The following is a 19,604-nucleotide window of genomic DNA, read 5'->3' as shown; positions in this document are numbered from 1 at the left end:
TTCGCCGAAAGTAAGATTATTGGTAAATCGTCGTAACGGCTCGAATGTCCCTGATTTTACTTTCACGTTCTTTTCGCGTAGGAGGAAGCAATATACCACTCGATTCTTCTACGAACTTACGCTGTCGGAATGTTGACAATAAACCACATCGTGATCCAGAACGCCTCTCTTCTGGCGTGCCGAGAGCGTGGACCAGTGCCAGCAAACTTGATTACATTCGGATGGACGACGGTACAAATCCAGTCCGACCATCCATTCCGTGGTTGCCCTAAGGGGCTCCGGGCGAATGCCAGGTGGTTCCTTTGAAACGGTTTGACAAGATTCTTTCCCACGCTACCCTAATCCGAGCTTGTGCTCCGTCTCTAGTTCTTGTATCATCTTTCACTGCAGTTGAATGAGCTTGTCTATGTCGCGGTCATACTTAACCAAAGGATCCCGTGACGAAATGCACTGCTCTTCTTTGGATCTTCTATGTCAGTGCTATCTGGTTCCCAGCACTATGAGTAAAAGTGAAGCTCCAGCAATCACATCAACCCCAATTCATTAAACAATTTAACTCTCGTGTATAGGCAGTAGTGATGAAAAAGTAAGAAAAATCATGCCTGCTCTTGAAGATCTATTGCATGAACAGCGAAAATGTAGTAAGCGATTAACTTTTTTCCTTTCATTATTTTATGATTGGTCTCAGTAAGAAAAAGTTTCAAAAAGGATTGAAATTATATTGAAAGCCTCTTGTAAGTAGCTACGTGCTGTCATTCTCGAATACTGGATGAATATAGCGTGGCGTTGTTTGCGCGCCTTGATTTTGCTGCTCAAGACATGTACACAGTTTTTAACTTTAATGCCCAACTTATGGTGTTAAACCTTTAACATAAGATCACCTCTTAATGAGTATCTTTTACAGCATTTTTAATGTTTAAATTCAGTCAATCATCATCATCATCATCATCATCATGTCCTCTTGACATGTTACAATGTCGTAGAGAAATTCTTCTGCCCGCTTTTCATTGGTCGGCCTAACGATCTTAGACCGTTGTGCTTATGCGTTGTATATATTTTCTTCAACTGTTCTGGTAGTTCTGAATTTAATGTGTGACGGGTTCCACTTTAAATTCATTTAATGCGTCTTCACCTCTTTTCTGATCCCATTTGCCGTAATCACGTGTTCAGCTTAATGACTATGAAAAGCTTTTTTGAAGTCGACGAAGGCATTTGTTTCTGGATTCAATTCTCCATGTTGTTCTATTACCAATTTCAATTAAAAACAGCCATCACAGCATGATCTTCCTTTTCGAGAGTCCGTTTGCTCAGCATCTATACAATTTATTTTTAATGATGTTGCAAAAAATTTTATATTACGAGTTCAATAAACTTATTCCTCGGTAGTTATCATAATTTTAACTGGTCTCATTTTTTGTAGATAGGAAAGACAACTGATTTAATCCAGCTCTCAGGTATATCCTCATCTGACCAGGTGATATTTATGACGTTATGTATATGTCTATAAAAGACTTCTTTGCATATTTAATCAGCTCTAGAATGGTTAATCTCCTGCTGAGGCTTAATTATTCCTTTTGTTCACTACTTTTTAAAGTTCACACGTAGAGATAGTTTCTCTTGAATTGTTCCCTGAGAGTTGCATTGTCAGAGGCTCTAATATTAGAGACCACAGTTTCTGAAAGTATTGCAGCCATTTAGGTAAAGGGATGGGATTTAATTTCATATTCTCTTTTATCTCACTGTTTAGATTTTTAATAACTTTGAATGTCTGTGGCTGTGGTCTGCAAATACATTCTAAATGGGCCACAAATTCTTCCCAACTCTCTCTGCATTTTCTACGTACTTCTCTTTTAGCAATTACTCACTTATTACGGTATTCTATTTTATCCCCCTGTTTCCAAGCTGAAAGATTTTTCACAAATGATTTTCGTTTGTCATTTACAGCTTTTTCGGCAGCCTCATCCCAATGTCTCAGTTCTTTCTTCCTAATCTTTTCTGCCGCCAGCCGCTGTGGCCGAGGGGTCCTAGACGCTTCAGTCCGAAACCGCGCTTTGCTACGGTCGGAGGTTCGAATCCTGCCTCGGGCATGGATGTGTGTGATGTCGTAAAGTTAGTAGGTTGAAAGGAGGGCATAGCTTTTTGTTCGAACGGCCGTTTAGGATGGCAAAGTAAAGCCGTGGTTACAGTGGCCGTGTGCTCTTGCTGGTACTACACTGTATACAGCAGAATCACTCAGCCTGCCGCTTGTCGATGCCCTGGAGCAGTGAACACGTAGCATTCGCAGTCAGCGCCCATCACAGAGAACGCGACCGGCCCACGGCGAGTAATGGAAGGGGTAGGTGAAGGGCAGGAGGAATGGCAGCAAGACAGCTCGACCCGGGAAACTGTGACCGGGTCTATTCTATGGCGGTAATACTTCTACGAAGACGTATCGCTTCGTCGTGGCTAATCAATGCCTTTCGAGGCAAATATTTCCAAAAACTGTTGCAATGATGAGAAATGACAATGAAATGAAACTTATATTTATTTTACTTGATGAGGCGAACAACATGAGGCAGTTAAGTACGAAACACGTTATTTTTTGTGGCTGACAATGAAAGTCAATTTCAGACAAAGTTTAAAGTGACATCAAAAGGTATTTCGTGGCTTTTACTCACACGTTAAACGCAGAAACTTTGCCTGTCAATGAACACTGCTTATTTTGCTTTGCCATAAGGAAATAATGTCTGAGCAGTGGTAATTCGAAGACAAGCTTATAATTTAAAGTCTGTCAGTGGACTTCTGTGGATAATTTCGTTTTCTTCATTGCCGGAAAAGATTGCTTGCAGAAAAATACAAGTCCAAACATCGACAAAATCTTACCTGCAAAACCGTGAAGTTGTGGAAATTTCTCTCGAAGGAAATTTTTTATAAGAGGCTTTAAGACTTATACATGAAACTTATCACTCAGCTGGGTGTTTCACTGCAGTCCCGCACTGACGTGTTATAGATCTATACTGGTCTATCTGACGTTCCCTTTGAAGTTCCGAACCTGACTAAGTGTGCACGCCTGTGTCTAGAACTACGGCGAACTCGATGCGCTGTGAGTCCCCTGCGCTTCCCCCCGCTACACGGCGACCTCCGGCAGCTACATTTTGGCGCGGGCGGCGACCGTGCGTGCGCGCTCGTGATCGTGTAGCCGCTTCCTAAACACACCTGTTTAGGCAACGCGCCATCTCGTTCCACTCTTGCTCCTCCCTTCTACTACTTCTCTCTCTATTACTCATCTCAATCTTGTAAGGGCTTTACTGATCACACTATTGAGACTTTTCCATTAACTGATACCTGATAACACGTCAGCTTGATTTTGATCATCAGTGCAATGTTTTCTCCCGAATTCAGTGCTTTATATTAATTTTCCGCTGCTCTGAAAATCTAGAATGCAGAACACAACACAATTACAGAGTCGAATTTGGGATCTCCCACACTTATGACTGTGGTACTGCTCCTTGCAGTTCATCTACAACCCATCATTACCTTCGATTAATCAACTTTCAAAGTGACTGATTCACAACTCGAGGTACAGGGTGGCCCAAAGGTCCGTTAGCATGTGAAAATTCAATACTTTACGGAATAATGTAGGTATAGAAGTAAAAATTGACGCACATGCTTGAAATGACATGGGATTTTATATAGCCGTTGCGAAATGACCAACAAATGGTGCTTCATATGACACAAAAACAATAATGAGCGAAACGACTGATCTTCAGCATAGATGAAGTTCTTCATAAGAAATGTTAAACATGTCGCCCGTTCTCCTCCGACAATACTTCCAGTCGACGGACAATGATTTAAGTAGCCCTACATGGCATGTCAGTCGGCATGGTGAGAAACTGCCGTCGATGTCCTCGTGTAGCACTCGTAATGAGGTCGGACGGTTGTGGTGCACGTACAACTTCAGGTAGACCCACAAGCAATAATCACGCGGACTGAGCTCTGGGGACCGGTGAGGCTTCGCTCGACAGAAGTGCCGGGTCAGCACGCGGTCCTCACTGGACGGCGTGCGCAAGAGATCTTCAACACATGTAGCAGTGCGGGGTGGATCGTCAAGTCGTACCTTCCAGCAAATACTGATCAGCCAGACTAGGGCTTTCCACGACGGCTCTAGGATTTTCAGTAGCCTAAAAATTCTACAGTTGTGGGTGCTGACAGGCCCTCAGAGTGTCAAAAGGGCTCTGTCGGTCCACGACAAGTCACACAACCAATCGTCATCCTCCCACATTTTTTGAAGTGTCCACACCGCAAATGTTCTCCGTGTTACAAATTCGGTCCCTAACAGTTCGTGATAACGCTGGATTTTGTACGGATAGCATCGAAGGGTACGCCCCAGTGACACCTAAACAGTGGTTTCGGGAAATGCTGGTCAGCTGTGCGACTTCACGAGCGCTGATTTCACCACGCGGTGATGAACCAGCTGAAGTCTCCATTTCTCCCAGCAGCAGCATTATCTCGGTCGCCCACCATGTGGCCGATCGTCAAAGCAACTCGTGACTTCCAACTTCGTGATCATTTCGTTTACCCGTTCGAATATCCTTCTTACGGCGAATAGGATCGTAGAGCTGCAGAAGCGGATTCTCGATTCTGATAGAGGAGCTTCACTAGTAGTGCCTTTTCTAGCACAGTCAACATGCTGTCATTTCTGGCGCATCTGACTTCCTCTCTGACTGCAGTTCACTTCCTTCAGGATTCTCATGCGGCGTCACTGCTGTGTTGCCGTCCGGCGCCAATGTTTTCGCTCGTTTTTTGTTTCAATACAGCCCCGCGCCATTTCGGGCACGTATGTCAATGATCACTGCTCTACCTACAGACCTGCAGGATGGAGTGAGACCAGGGGCTCCGCGGCACTCACCTCGTTGATGTGCTTGTAGGTCTTGATGAGGTCGACGGAGAGCTTGCGCAGCGGCGCGTGCGCGGGGTCGCGGAAGTAGCGCGGGATGCAGGCCTGCATGGCCTGGATGTCGGCGGCGGCGAGCGAGTCCTCGGCCACGAGGCGGCCGTACAGCGGGCCGCCGCTGCCGCCCCCGCCGCCGCCCCCAGGGTCCCTCGTCGCGCCGCCGCCGCCCACGCCGCGCCGGCCGCCGCCCGCGCCGCCGCCGCCCGCGCTCCCCACGGCCGCCGGGTCGCCGCCTGACGACGACCCCGCCGCTGCAACAAGCGAGGCCAGTGTCAGCACCATCCAAGTACACACACTGGAAATACACTGCGCCGAAATGATGACGTGTAGACGGAGCAAGAACTGTGACATAGACTCTGCACGTCATCACTGGAGTATTAGGACCAATGGGAACCAACTTGTGCCCGACATACAATGCGAACACTCGGCTACTTTCGGGTATGCCTGAAATCAGTATGTCAATCAGAACGTAGCAACCAAATAAAGTAGTTTAATTTCTCGTACGTTATCGAGAATGTGAGTTTATTTAAACGTTCAGCTACGAAATATTACACTACTGCCCATTAAAATTGCTACACCAAGAAGAAATGCAGATGATCAACGGGTATTCGTTGGACAAATATATTATACTAGAACTGACATGTGATTACATCTTCACGCAATTTGGGTGCATAGATCCTGAGAAATCAGTACCCAGAACAACCACTTCTGGCCGTAATAACGGCCTTGATACGCCTGGGCATTGAGTCAAACAGAGCTTGGATGGTGTGTACAGGTACAACTGACCATGCAGCTTCAACACGATACCACAGTTCATCAAGAGTAGTGACTGTCGTATTGTGACGAGCCAGTTGCTCGGCCACCATTGACCAGGCGTTTTCAATTGGTGAGAGATCTGGAGAATGTGCTGCCCAGGGCAGTAGTCGAACATGTTCTGTATCCAGAAAGGTCCGTACAGGATCTGCAACATGCGGTCGTGCATTATCCTGCTGAAATGTAGGGTTTCGCAGGGCTCGAATGAAGGGTAGAGCCGCGGGTCGTAACACATCTGAAATGTAACGTTCACTGTCCAAAGTGCCGTCAATGCGAACGAAAGGTGACCGAGACGTGTAACCAATGGCACCCCATACCATCACGCCGGGTGATACGCCAGTATGGCGATGACGAATACACGCTTCCAATGTGCGTTCACTGCGATGTCGCCAAATACGGATGCGACCATCACGATGCTGTAAACAGAACCTCGATTCATCTGAAAAAATTAATTTTGCCATTCGTGCATCAAGGTTCGTCGTCGGGTACACCATCGCAGGCGCTCCTGTCTGTGATGCAGCGTCAAGGGTAACCGCAGCCACATTCTTCGAGCTGATAGCCCATGCTGTTGCAAACGTCGACGAACTGTTCGTGCAGATGGTTGTTCTGTTGCAAACGTCCCCATCTGTTGACTCAGGGATCGAGGCGTGGTTGCACGATCCGTTACAGCAATGAGAATAAGATGCCTGTCATCTCGACTGCTAGTGTTACGAGGCCGTTGGGATCCAGCACGGCGTTCCGTATTACCCTCCTGAACCCACCGATTGCATATTCTGCCAACAGTCATTAGATTCTATCAGCAATGTCGTGATACGATAAACCGCAATCGCGATAGGCACAATCCGACCTTTATCAAAGTCGGAAACGTGATGGTACGCATTTCTGTTCCTTACACGAGGCATCACAACAACGTTTCACCAGTCAACGGCGATCAACTGCTGTTTGTGTATGAGAAATCGGGTGTAAACTTTCCTTATGTCAGCACGGCGCCAACCTTGCTCTGAGAAGCTAACCACTTGCATATCACAGCATCTTGTTCCTGTCGCTTAAGTTTCGCGTCTGTAGCACGTCATCTTTGTGGTGTAGCAATTTTAATGGCCAGTACTGTATTAACTCGGTCCCACGCTGTGGATTGACAGAAGGTATCCCAGCATTTGCCTGGAGTAATTTAGTAACGAAGGGATAGCTAAGTCACGATGGCCGGATGAAGACTGGAGCCTCCATCCTTCCTAATACGAAGCCAGTCTGTTTAAAACTGTGCTAACAAGGGAACCTCCCCATCGCACAGTGGATAGGTCTTGAAAAACTGAACACAGATCAATCGAGAAAACAGGAAGAAGTTGTGCCGAACTATGAAAAAAATAAGCAAAATATACAAACTGAGTAGTCAATGCGCAAGATAGGCAACGTGAAGGATAATGTAGAATCAAGAGCGCCGTAGTCCCGTGGTTAGCGTGAGCAGCTGCGGAACGAGAGGTCCTTGGTGCAAGTCTTCCCTCGTGTGAAAAGTTTACTTTCTTTATTTTCGCAAAGTTGTGATCTGTCCGTTCGTTCATTGACGTTTCTGTTCACTGTAATAAGTTTAGTGTCTGTATTTTGCGACCGTACGGCAAAACCGTGCGACTAATAGACGAAAGAACGTGCCTCTCCCTATGGGAACCGAAAACATTTGATCGCAAGGTCATAGGTCAACCGATTCCTCCACAGGAAACCACGTCTGATATATTCTATACGACACTGGTGACGGCATGTGCGTCACATGACAGGAATATGTTGTCGACCCACCTAACTTGTACACTTGGCGAAGGGGTAAAAAGATTCTTCTACCTTGCCCGATTTAGATTTTCTTGTGGATGTGAGAATCACTTACAAAAAATTGATGAAAACATAAGAGTTTGTCACATAAACTGCAACAAATGAATGCAACAGTTTCACAGTCGCATCGGACGGACAGACAATAGCTGTTTGAAAATAAAAAATTAAACGTTTTACTCGAGGGAAGACTTGAACCAAAGACTTCTCGTTACGCAGCTGCTCACTCTAACCACGGGACCACGGCGCTCTTGAGCTCACACTATCCTTGATGTTGCTTATCTTGCACATTGACTACTCAGTTGGTATGTTTTGCTTATTTTTTTCATAGTTCAGCACAACTTGTTCCTGTTTTCTCGACTGATCTGTGTTCAGTTTTTCAAGGCCTATCCACTGTGTCAACTTATAACTAAATCTGAGAGGGGTGCGATGGGGAGGTTCCCTTGTAAGTTATTCGATTAGCTGGATGATTTGGGGGAAGGAGACCAAACTGCGAGGTCATCGGTCTCACCAGATTGGGGAAGGATGGGGAAGGAAGTCGGCCGTGCCCTTTCAAAGGAACCATCCCGGTATTTGCCTGGAGCGATTTAGGGAAATCACGGAAAACCTAAACCAGCATGGCCGGACGCGGGTTTGAACCGTCGTCCTCCCGAATGCGAGTCCGGCCAGTGTGCTAGCCACTGCGTCACCTCGCGCAGTGACCTCATTCGATTTACCGGCAGTGTGCAATAGTGTTTTACAAGGAAATTATTTACTAATGTAAAATGCCGGTGCTACACTGCGCACTCACTTCTCACTGGTGCATTTTGAGTCGCTAGTCTTCTGACCCGCCACGAGTTGCTCTTCCGCGCCAGCCTCTCATCTCAGAGTAGTACTTGCAACCTTCGTCCTCAATTATATGCAGGGTGTGTTCCAATATCTGCCTTCCACTACAGATTTTGCCGTCTACAGGTCGCTCTTAGTACCATGGAAGTCATTCCCTGATGTCTTAGCAGATGTCCTATCATCCTGTCCCTTCTCCTTATCAGTGTTTTCCACATATTCCTTTCCTCTCAGATTCGGCGCAGGACCTCCTCAATTATTACCTTACCAGTCCACCTAATTCACAACATTCGTCTGTAGCACCACACCTCAAATGCTTCAGTTCCCCCTGTTCCGGTTTTCCCACAGCCCATGTTTCACTACCCTACAATGCTGTGCTCCAGACGTACATTTCTTCCAATGTCTGACACCAGTAGACTCGTATTGGGCAGGAATGAACGGCCTTTTTTGCCAGTGCTGGTCTGCCATGTATGTCCTCCTCGCTCCGTTCGTCACGGGTTATTATGCTGCCTAGATAACAGAATTCCTTAGCTCTATCTACTTCGTGCATATTGAACTCCGCAAGCTTTAACAATGAGCAATAAAGGTAATTTTTTTCTTCTAATGTTGTACGCACTGACATCGCTGTCTTCTCAATTTTCTTGATGTTTCTATCATTTCCATCCTCATCAACAGATTTAATCAGTTTCTTACAAAAGTGATTTGCATGCATAAAGAACCAGCCCTTTTGTGGGATTAACGTTTTTTTCAGGTCCTCAAAAAAACTTAAATATGTATTAGCTGTTAACGTCAATCTTAAATTCTGCAGGTCTGTGGACTCAAGTAATCGAAATTGGGAGGAAGGATCATTTTTGTAAACCAGCCATACAGTTAGTAGATCTCTCATGAATTAGCACGAAATTACTAGCCACTATCAAGTGCAAAAACACACCTGTTCGTGACAGGTACGATAGCGGACTTGCACGCCTTTCGATCAGAAGCATACTCATCGCGTCCAGCGGTTCACGGTGTAAATGCAAAATCTGGAGCACCTACGACCGCAGCCGATTCTCATGAATGTGCCTCACTCACAAAGAGACCGCGTCTATTTGTCATCACCGATTTCGTCTAAATTTTTGATGTATGCAGGGACTGGCCAGAAATGAAAGTGACGGAATTTGGAGCACCAGATGGCCAAGAGTTTTTTGGCACTGGTCGGGCGAGACATTACCCAATAGCGTTAGCGTAATTTCCAGCCAGCGACTGACGGAGCGGAAAAAATACAGTACGGGAAGGCAAGGGTCGTGGGGTCATGTCCTATGTGGAATTTTCAGCTGCTACATTACTTACACTGCAAAAGAATCGCAATAATGCTCGCCGTTCTGCACTCTGGTTACATGTGGCTGGGATCGTGATACGTTACCCAAAACGGTTCGTAAGTATATCTGGATAAATTTAAGTGCGATGTAGCCCTTTTAGACTCATAATTATTAATTTCACGATAATGGCGCAAACTGTTATGGAAGTTCCTCTGTGTGAAGAAGGACGGCACGAATGGAAAGATGCGTCCGCTAGGAGGTAACTGACACTCGTATCGTTCCCGGGTTCGAGTCCCGGCGGGGTCAGGGATTTTCTCTACCTCGCAATGACTGGGTGTTGTGTGATGTCCTTAGGTTAGTTAGGTTTAAGTAGTTCTAAGTTCTAGGGGACTGATGATCATAGATGTTTAGTCCCATAGTGCTCAGAGCCATTTGAACCATTTTTTTCACTCGTATCTGGGCAATGGTAACTTAACAGATCTGTAGAGATCCTTCATCCTGTTTTTTTTTTTTTTATGAGGGGGAGAGTCTCATCAGTCTTGTGACTGGTTTGATGCGGCCGGCCACGAATCTCTCTCCTGTGCTAACTTCTTCACCTCACAGTACCACTTCCACCGTACATGCGTGCATTCAAATCTCTGTCTCCCTCTACAGTACCATGGAAGTTTCTCGCTAATGCCTAAACACATGCCCTACTACCCTGCCCCTTCTTCTTTTCAAGGCTTTCCGCGTGGTCCCCTCTTCGTAATTTGTAATGAGAACCAACTCACTTTTTAACAGTCCACCGTACTTTCCTATCCGTCCTTAGCATCACACCTTACGCATCGACTCGCTTCTTTCCCTTACATATCAAAGGGGCCTAGATTTTAAAGAACAAATCAGAGACAAAGGGTAGCGGAAGGGGTGCCCCACGGAAGTTCGTCAGAACCGCTCTTATTGTCTATACTACTATATAAACACAAGTTGTCGTTTACGTTGTTACCAAAAATCTCGAAAAGTTCTTGACCAATTTACTTCATGTTTTTACACGATGGTCGAATAAACATTCGGATGGACGTTGGATATTAACAGGCTAAATCACCTGACTCTTGCATAGCAAGTATTACGGAAATGTGAAGTGCTATTGATGTGCGGTTTTCACAGGATGGATTAGTAGTCAGGGGCTAGTGTTGATAGCCAATAAACAGATTGAAATAATACAGGGTTACATGATGTTCGAGAACACTTTCAATTATTTATTGCACAAGAATTAAACATTGTACAGATATGATACATATGTCATTAAGAAGAGAAACCATGAAAGTTTTTTTTTCTTCATGTATACAGCCACAGCGTAGCGTAGTTTGGTAATTTGCCGATATCCAGTTCCTTATAAATGTCTCTCGTACGCTCTCTACATTGACTGCACTCACACTGGGACGTCTGCTTCTCTTTGCCGGGCACAAGCAACCCGTCGTAACGAATTTGTTGTGCCAGTGGTAAATGGCCTTCCTTGCTGGTGTCTTCTTACCGCACTTGGTTCTAAACATCCGTTCAACAGCTGTAGCACACTTGTTTTTGTCGAACTCCAGCACACACAAAGCTTGCTCCACACCTGAACTCACCACGTTTGCGACTAGCGTTGACTATCGGCAAATTTACCAAACTACACTGTGGCTGTATACACGAAGAAAATTTTCAGAGTTTCTCTTCAAAATGACATACGTATGATATCTGTATAATTTCTGGTTTTTATGCAATAACAAATTGAAAGTGTTCCCGACTTTATGTACACCTTGTACTTAGAAAGTGTATTTTTGTGGACACATACACTTTTTTCAATGAAACAGTGCCTATTGACATTAATAAACAAAGAGTGGGGTAAATTACAATCTCAGTGGCGTTTGTTGCACGTTTTTAGTGCGAGTCGTTTACGAGATACTATGTTTTGAGAAGCTCCCACACCGACACTTGTACGATACCTACGGTAACACACGCTAAAGAACAACCAAAGTGCCTACAGTAGTTATGTGGATTCTTACCAGTAACGAGCAACTGACTATCTCAGGTTGTGTTCAAAATGACCGCTGCCAGCGGCAATATACCCTTCCAGTCTGGTCTGGAACGACTGCTGACGTGCCAGTATTTCAGCGAAGATGTTCGGGCAGGCTGCAGCGGAACGTCGTTGCGTATCACCGAGTGTAGTTGGTATGTTTTTGTAGACAGCATTTTTCAGTTTTCACCACAAAAAAATTCTACAGACGTCAAATCCGAGGAACTGGCCGGCCAAGGCATAGGTCCTTTGCGTCAAATGAAACGACTTAGAAACAATTCGTAACGACATGTTGTAGTGCTTCGCGCAGTATGGACTGGACAGCTATCACATTGGTACCAAAGGCCCCTCCTAGTCGCAGAAGAACGTTTACTACCAACCGTGGAAGATGGACTGTTAGGAGGCTTCGAAACTTGTGCGCGTTCACTGTTCTGTCTATGAAAAACGGCCAATGAGGTAATGGTTCACTATCCCACACACCACACGTTTGCACTACATGGACGCTGACGTTCCACCTAACGAAGTCAACGGGGTTTGTCATTATGTTTCGGCCGTTTACCTGGTCATGACGTAAATGGGGATTCATCGCTAAACAACATACATGGTTTATCTAGAGTATGCTCTCTTAATGCCCATATACCGAAATTAACAGGATTCTCATAATCATTTCCACGCAGCTCTTGACGGACTGAGATGTGATAGGGTTGGAACTTACGTCGATGGAGACTCATGCCACATCGTGGCGCGACTGAGTGGGAGCTAACGTGAGATCAGCTGTAACAGCAGCGAGATCATTCATTTCGTCACGTGCTTCCCTCTGTTACTTTGTCCGGATGTTACACTACCATTTTCACGTAACTGGCTTAAGAGGTTGATAAATAACTGCCAAGGCAGTTGACGTATACTGGTATATCTTGCCCCGTACCCCGTACAAGAACGAACTGCATTCTTCCCACACTCTCCACACACAACGAGCCTGCGCGCTCTTTCAGCACGCTAGGTACCACCGTCCACTCACGACCTATTGCTTGGCCTGTAACTCACTGACTGGCTAGCGAGTAGCAATGCTCGCAGGGGACACACAAGCACATTGTACGCAAACATAACACCGTACCTAACAACTATGCAGGTTGAATGGCATAAATGGGTGTCGGTGTGGAAACATCTGAAAATACGGTATCTCATACACGACTCGCAACGGAATCCTCCAACCAACACCACTCACATTCTTATTTACCCTACGTTAGATTATTAATGTCAATAGGCATTGTTCATTCTGAGAAAACTACATGCCAACAGCACTGTCCATTTCCGAAACATCTGCAGTGAAAGTTTTAGGTAATTACATATATGAATTATTTGAAAAACACTGTTAGCAAAAGTTTAGAAAAGTTCTCGACCCATTTACTTCCAATTTTTCCCCAATGCTCTAACAAACGTTCAGACATGAACCATATATTTTTTTAATCAACAATGTACAGGTTCTTGTACGCCCGACTGTGAGAAGGAAATCGCTTTGCTGTGATACTGTGTGGTTTTCTTTTTCTTTCTCGCAGTTAGTTTTCAACCATTATACAAATCACAGCTTCCCTCTAGTCGTATTGTATCTCTCCTTGCGCAGAATTTTATACCAAATTTGTATACACAATAATGTACTGTTCTCTTTTATTCCTCGCAATCCATTCTAACAGAATTAGGGACATTGTATTTTTGGCTAAATTTGTAACCCTATTCGTTCGCAGATTAAATCAATCTTCCCAGTCGATTTTACCCACTTATGAACGAACTCAGTTCCCCATCGAAGGTTCGTTTGCAGCAACAATAAACAAGGCTCAATGTCAAAAAGACTAAGGAAGTGGAGTCCGCCTCCGTAGCTCAGCGGTAGCGCTACCGCCTGCCACGCAAGGGGAGCCGGGTTCGATTCCCGGCAGCGGGCCGGTTGTTGTGTGTCTTATATCACGATTTTCATCATCATTGACACGCAACTAAAAAGACTTGCAATACGGCGGCCGAACCCCGAAGGGGATATCCCGGACAATAAATTCCATAAGATAATTTCATTTCATTTTAGGAAGAGGAGATTAACAGGAAGGGAGGAAACAGACACACGGAGGGAGAAGAAGAGGATAGACAGAGAGGGTGGTGGTGGTAAGGAGGAGATGGACAGAGAGAGAGTAGAAAATTTGGACTTACATCCAGTTTTCAGACGTGTTCAGCAACTGCGAAGCATTTCCAGCTTCCCTAGCCTATATACGTAAATGATCTCATGGATAGGGCGTGCAGTACTCTGTGACTGTTTCCTAATGACGCTGTGATGTACGGGAAGGTGGCGTCCTAAAGTAATGTGGGAGGATACAAGACGACTGACACAATTTGCACTTTGAGTGATAAATGACACCTTGCTTTAAATGTAGAAAAATGTAAGTTACTGCAAATGGATAGGAAAACAAAAACCGTAATGTTGGAATACAGCATCGGTAGTATGCTGCTTGACAGTCACGTCGTTTTAATAACTGGGCGTAACGTTGCAAAGCGTAAATAAATTAAATGAACGCGTAAGGTGGTAGGGGAAAGCGAATGGAAGAGTTCCGTTTATTTGGAGAATTTTAGGAAAGTGTAGGTCACCTATGAAGGAGACCGCGACCAACTCTGAGTATTGCTCGAGATTTTGGGATCCCAGCGAGGTCGGATTAAGGAATACATCGCAGCAAATTAATAAAATGCTCTGTGAAATCAAATGGGAAACCCTGGAAGGAAGACTACTTTCTTTTCGTGCAACACTGCAGAACGATTGACTGCAGCCAACGTACATTTCGTCTAAGGGCCGCAAAGATAAGAGAAATTAGGACTCGTACGGGGACATATGCATAGTCGTTTTTCACTCGCTCCATTTGCGAGTGCAACCGGAACGGGGAAGGGAATGAATGACCAGTAGTGGTACAAGGGTACCTTCCACCACGCACCCTGTGGTGACTTGCGGAGTATGGACGTAGATGTGGATTAGGATCTAGCGCTATGACTCGGTCTCACTTTTGTCAGTTTTCTAGAGCAGCGAATGCGTAACATCCGCATTGGGTAGTTAATGCCCACCACAATTGATTTAATTCTAGGCGCCATGTTGGCGCGAGTCTTGTACTGAGTGCTTGTGGTCTCACACATACTGTGGGCCACCTAGCAGATCGTAACATTAACCGTTCGCAAGGCGTAAATCGCCTTCGAAATTTACGCAACGTGAATATGGAATTACAGCTTGTCGCACAGTCGCATCTCGTTGCTCACATTGCTGTCTCTCGCTCGCCCCAACCTCATGGTTCGTTCCATAATATCAGAAGGTACTGTAACCATTTTGCAGCCTTTCATAGATTAATATCTTTACTGACATGTGAAACATAATGATCATTAACAGTGCACTTTCTTTTCCCCCTATAAATACTTTCCTGTTAGAGACCATAAGGAGAAATGGAGTATACCTCACACATATACAAAAAATGTGAGTGCGTGTGAGGAGGAGGGAGTGGGGGTGCTTTCTTCCACATCTCCTAAACAACTGGATAAATTTCAACCAAATGTGGTACACATACTACTTATTGTGGGGAGAACTACTTTGGGGTCAGAACCATATAGCTTCCATAAAAGACTGTCCTGCAAGACAGATGTGTTATGCTGGTACCATCAGAATGCTTCCCAGAGGCTAAACATGTGGCTGGACAGAGAGAAGGGAGGAGGAGAAGGATAGTGAGGGAGAGGAGGACGAGACAGACAATAAAGGGAGGAACAGAAGATGGACAGATAAATGAGAATAGGAGGGAAGAGAGGGGGAGGAGGAACTGAAGAAACAGAGAGGGAGGAGGAGGGGACGGTTAGACGAAGGAGGGAGATACACAGAGGATACAAAGATGGTGAAATTCTCGAAAGACGTGGCACTTGATATCAGGTGATGGCCCACAAGCTGGTGCTTTAATCACCCTCCTTGACACACCATGGAATGACTTGTGGAAAATAGGTCTAGATGACATTTAGCTGGTGAAATTTTGAGAACATATATTCGAATTTCGAAAACTCCCTTCTTAAATCATATCTACAATACAAGATCATCATCTTTTCAAGTTTCACGTTTAGCTGTTTGGTCCTGCAATGATGTGTCAATCAATCAGAACGCACAGATACGATATGGTAACTGCTATAGTGTGGCTGTTCATTAGCTGGTACCATAAGTATCCTCCACAACCCACCGTAAGGTCGTTATAGAGTATAGATGGTAGATCAAGCTGTGGACAGCAACAGCGGTGAATATCGGGTGACGATCCCTCGTTGATCGCATTAAGTACCATCCGCCGCATTATGCAGAGTACCGAGTGGAGAATGTAGATGTCGAACACGGAAGTGTGTTGTTCAAATTATCGACAGACGCAACACTTGCTGACAGGTGACTGCCTGTCAGATAGTACCTTTCACCACATACCATATCATTGCTCGTGGAATGTGGATGTGGATTACAATGAGACGACAAAAGACATGGGATACCTGCTGATATCACGTCAGATCTCCTTTTGGTCAGTGTAGTGCAGCAACTCAATGTGGCATCAACTCAGAAAGTCACTGGAAGTCCCCTACAGAAACATAGAGACATGATGCCACTACAGCCATCCGTAACTGCGAAAGTGTTGGCTGTGCAATATTTTGTGCAGGAACTGATCTCTCGATTATGTCTCATAAATGTTCAGTGGGATTCATGTCGGGTGATCTGAGTGGCTAAATCATTCCCTCGAACTGGGCAGAATGTTCTTCAAAAAAATCGCCAACAGTTGCGGCCCGGTGCCATCGCTGTATGGGAACATCGAGTCCGCGAAAGGCTGCAAACGGTCTCCGAGTAGCTGTACGTAACAATTTCCAGTCAATGGTCGTTTCAGTTGGACCAGGGGATCCAGTCCATTCCACGAAAACACAGCCCGTACCACCACCACCAGTTTGCACAGTGCCTTGTTGTCTGTGCCATGGTCGAAACCTACCATCAGCTCTGACATTAGGACTCATCTGACCAGAACACGGTTTTCCAGTCGTCTACGGTCCAGCTGATATGAGCCTAGGCGAGCACTGCAGCTGCTTGGTTTCTGCGGTAATTTCACGCAGTGTTGCTTGTCTGTTAGCACTGACAACGCTGCTAGTCTCGGTCGTTAAGTGAAGGCCATCAGTCACCATCTTGTGCATAGTATGAGGTAGTGCCTGAAATGTGGTATTCGAGTCACACTCTTGACACTGTGGGATCTCGAAATACTGAATTCCCTAACCATTTCCGAAATGGAATGTCCCATGTGTCTACCTCCAGCTACCATTCTGTGTTCAAATAGTGCGACCAGAATAACGTCGGAAACATTTTCACATGAATCACCTGAGTACATATGACAACTCCGCCAATGACTGCTGTTTTTTTATCTTGTGTATGCGATACTGCCGCCATCTGAATATGTGCACAACATTATGCCATGAGTTTTGTTACCTCAGTGTGTAGCTGTAGATGACAAAAAACTGATGAAATTCTGGAAAGACGAATCAGTCAACAGCAGGTGGCATCAGCTGGTGCCAGAAATACCCTCTGGCTGACCCAATAAACTCCATCTGAACAGGCCTTGAGAGGCTCTACCGCACCGACAGGCTTCCAATCGTCCCCAGCCGTTAGGCGTCGCTGGATGCGGATACGGTGGGGCATGTGGTCAGCACACCGCTCTCCCGTCCGTTGTCAGTTTTCGTGACCGGAGCCGCTAGGTACTCAGGGGGTCTCACAAGGGCTCAGAGTACCCTGCTTATCACGAGTGCTCGGTAGAGCCCGACGGTCACCCATTCAAATGCTAGCGTCACCCATTCAAATGCTAGCCAAGCTTGACAGTGTTTAACTTTTGTGATCTGATAGTAACCGGAGTTACTAAGGCAGCAATGCCGTTGGCTTGGCACCCTAAGTGGGCTGTGAAGTTAACAAGTAAATGTCGATTAAATATCGCTAGTTAAATTCATTCAAGACACGACAGTGACCTTGAGAATATGTCTATCAAGTGGTATCATAATACCCTGTGCCAGATACTGTAAGGTGGTTATGTACTATATACAGTACATGAAACTGAACAAACACAGCAGTCGATATAGGGTGACAATCCATCAGTGGTCGCATAAGCACCATCTGTCAAAAGGAATACAGTGCCTCTAAAATACCGGGTGATCAAAAAGTAAATTTGAAAACTCAATAAATCACGGAATAATGTAGATAGAGAGTTACAAATTGACACACATGCTTGGAATGATATGGGGTTTTATTAGAACCAAAAAAATACAAAAGTTCAAAAAATGTCCGACATATGGAGCTTCATCTGATCAAAATAGCAATAATTAGCATAACAAAGCAAAGATGATGTTCTTTACAGGAAATGCTCAATATGTCCACCATCGTTCCTCAACAATAGGTGTAGTCGAGGAATAATGTTGTGAACAGCACTGTAAAGCATGTCCGAAGTTATGGTGAGGCACTGGCGTCGGATGTTGTCTTTCAGCATCCCTAGAGATGTCGGTCGACCACGATACACTTGCGACTTCAGGTAACCCCAAAGCCAATAATCGCACAGACTGAGGTCTGGAGACCTGAGAGGCCAAGCGTGACGAAAGTGGCGGCTGAGCACACGATCATCATCAAACGACGCTCGCAAGAGACCTTTCACGTGCCATCTGTCGGACATTTTGTGAATTTTTTTAATGTTCTAATAAAACCCCATCTCATTCCAAGCGAGTGTGTCAATTTTTATCTCTCAATCTACATTATTCCGTCGTTTATGAAGTTTTCAAATTTACACTGAGTTTTTGAGCACCCTGTATGTAGATGTAGAGGAAGACAGTGAAATTGTCGACAGATGTGGCACTTATGATGGCCCACTGGATGGTATCTTTCACTAAACACTGTATGATGACTTGTGGAGTGTAGATCCATATTCCACACCGCTAGTGAAATTCTGGAAAGACATGACTGTAGCTATTGGGTGACAGTCCATCAACTGGTAGGATGTCCGACCCCTCGACTGAGTGGTCGCTGCATCTGACTGCCACGCAATGGGACCGGGTTCGATTGTCAGCGGGGTCGGAGGTTTTCTCCACTCGCGGCCTGTGTGTCGGGTTATTGTCGTCGACATCACCGACGCGCAGGTCGTCCAATGTGGCGTAAACGGACAAGATGTGTAACTCGGCGTCCAAACTTCCGCAGGTGGGGAGACCCGCCCATCAATGCCATACGATCATTTCATTTCAACTGGTAGGTGCCGGACACGGTGGATAGTCGCCGCGGCCAGCGTGGAGCCGGCGGTGACCCTTGACCTTAGCGGGCCGCAGCGTCGCGCCGCGGCGCCCGCCGACCTCGCCAGCGCCAGCGCCGGCGTCGGCCGTATCGAGCGGCGAGCCGCCGGCCGCCGGACCTCAGCCGCCGCCGCCGCCGCCTCCGGCCTTGACCCGCCGCCACAAACACGCCGCCACGTGCCGCCCCCGCCGCCCCTCACGCATCGACCAGTCGCCGCGTCCGCCCCTGACGGCCCGTCAGTCGTCATAACACCTCACCTCGCCAGATACACCTGCTCGAGGCAAGCGCCCTGGTCCCCGTCGTCCCTCAGCCCTCATCACACTGCCCGGAGAGACCCGGAGCCTGTCCTCCCGACGTCCAAAGGCGGACGGTTCACCTCTGCCATACCGTCGCTCGAAAACAGTTCAAGCAGTACTGTTATAGATCAGTTGTAGAATTTTGGAACACGTATTATGTTCCAGTAAAATGACTTTTCTGGAGACTACAAATCTACTCTGTAGGAATCAGCATGGGTTTCGAAAAAGACGATCGTGTGAAACCCAGCTCGCGCTATTCGTCCACGAG

The 19,604-nt window shown here is 45.9% G+C and overlaps 1 protein-coding gene across 1 annotated transcript in view; it reads right to left on the bottom strand.

Annotated features, from left to right (window-relative positions):
- LOC126292160 (serine/threonine-protein kinase minibrain) overlaps positions 1 to 19,604 on the bottom strand; it is a 415,012-nt gene that overhangs the window by 121,612 nt on the left and 273,796 nt on the right. Inside the window, exon 2 of the mRNA XM_049985998.1 lies at positions 4,889 to 5,184. Within this exon, the coding sequence (XP_049841955.1) occupies positions 4,889 to 5,184 (296 nt within the window). The remainder of the gene's footprint in view (positions 1 to 4,888; positions 5,185 to 19,604) is intronic.

The sequence above is a fragment of the Schistocerca gregaria genome, chromosome 9 (assembly GCF_023897955.1).
Source record: "Schistocerca gregaria isolate iqSchGreg1 chromosome 9, iqSchGreg1.2, whole genome shotgun sequence".
NCBI lineage: Eukaryota > Metazoa > Arthropoda > Insecta > Orthoptera > Acrididae > Schistocerca > Schistocerca gregaria.
Note: the sequence above shows the minus strand (reverse complement) of the source record. Positions and strands in the feature narration are given on the sequence as shown.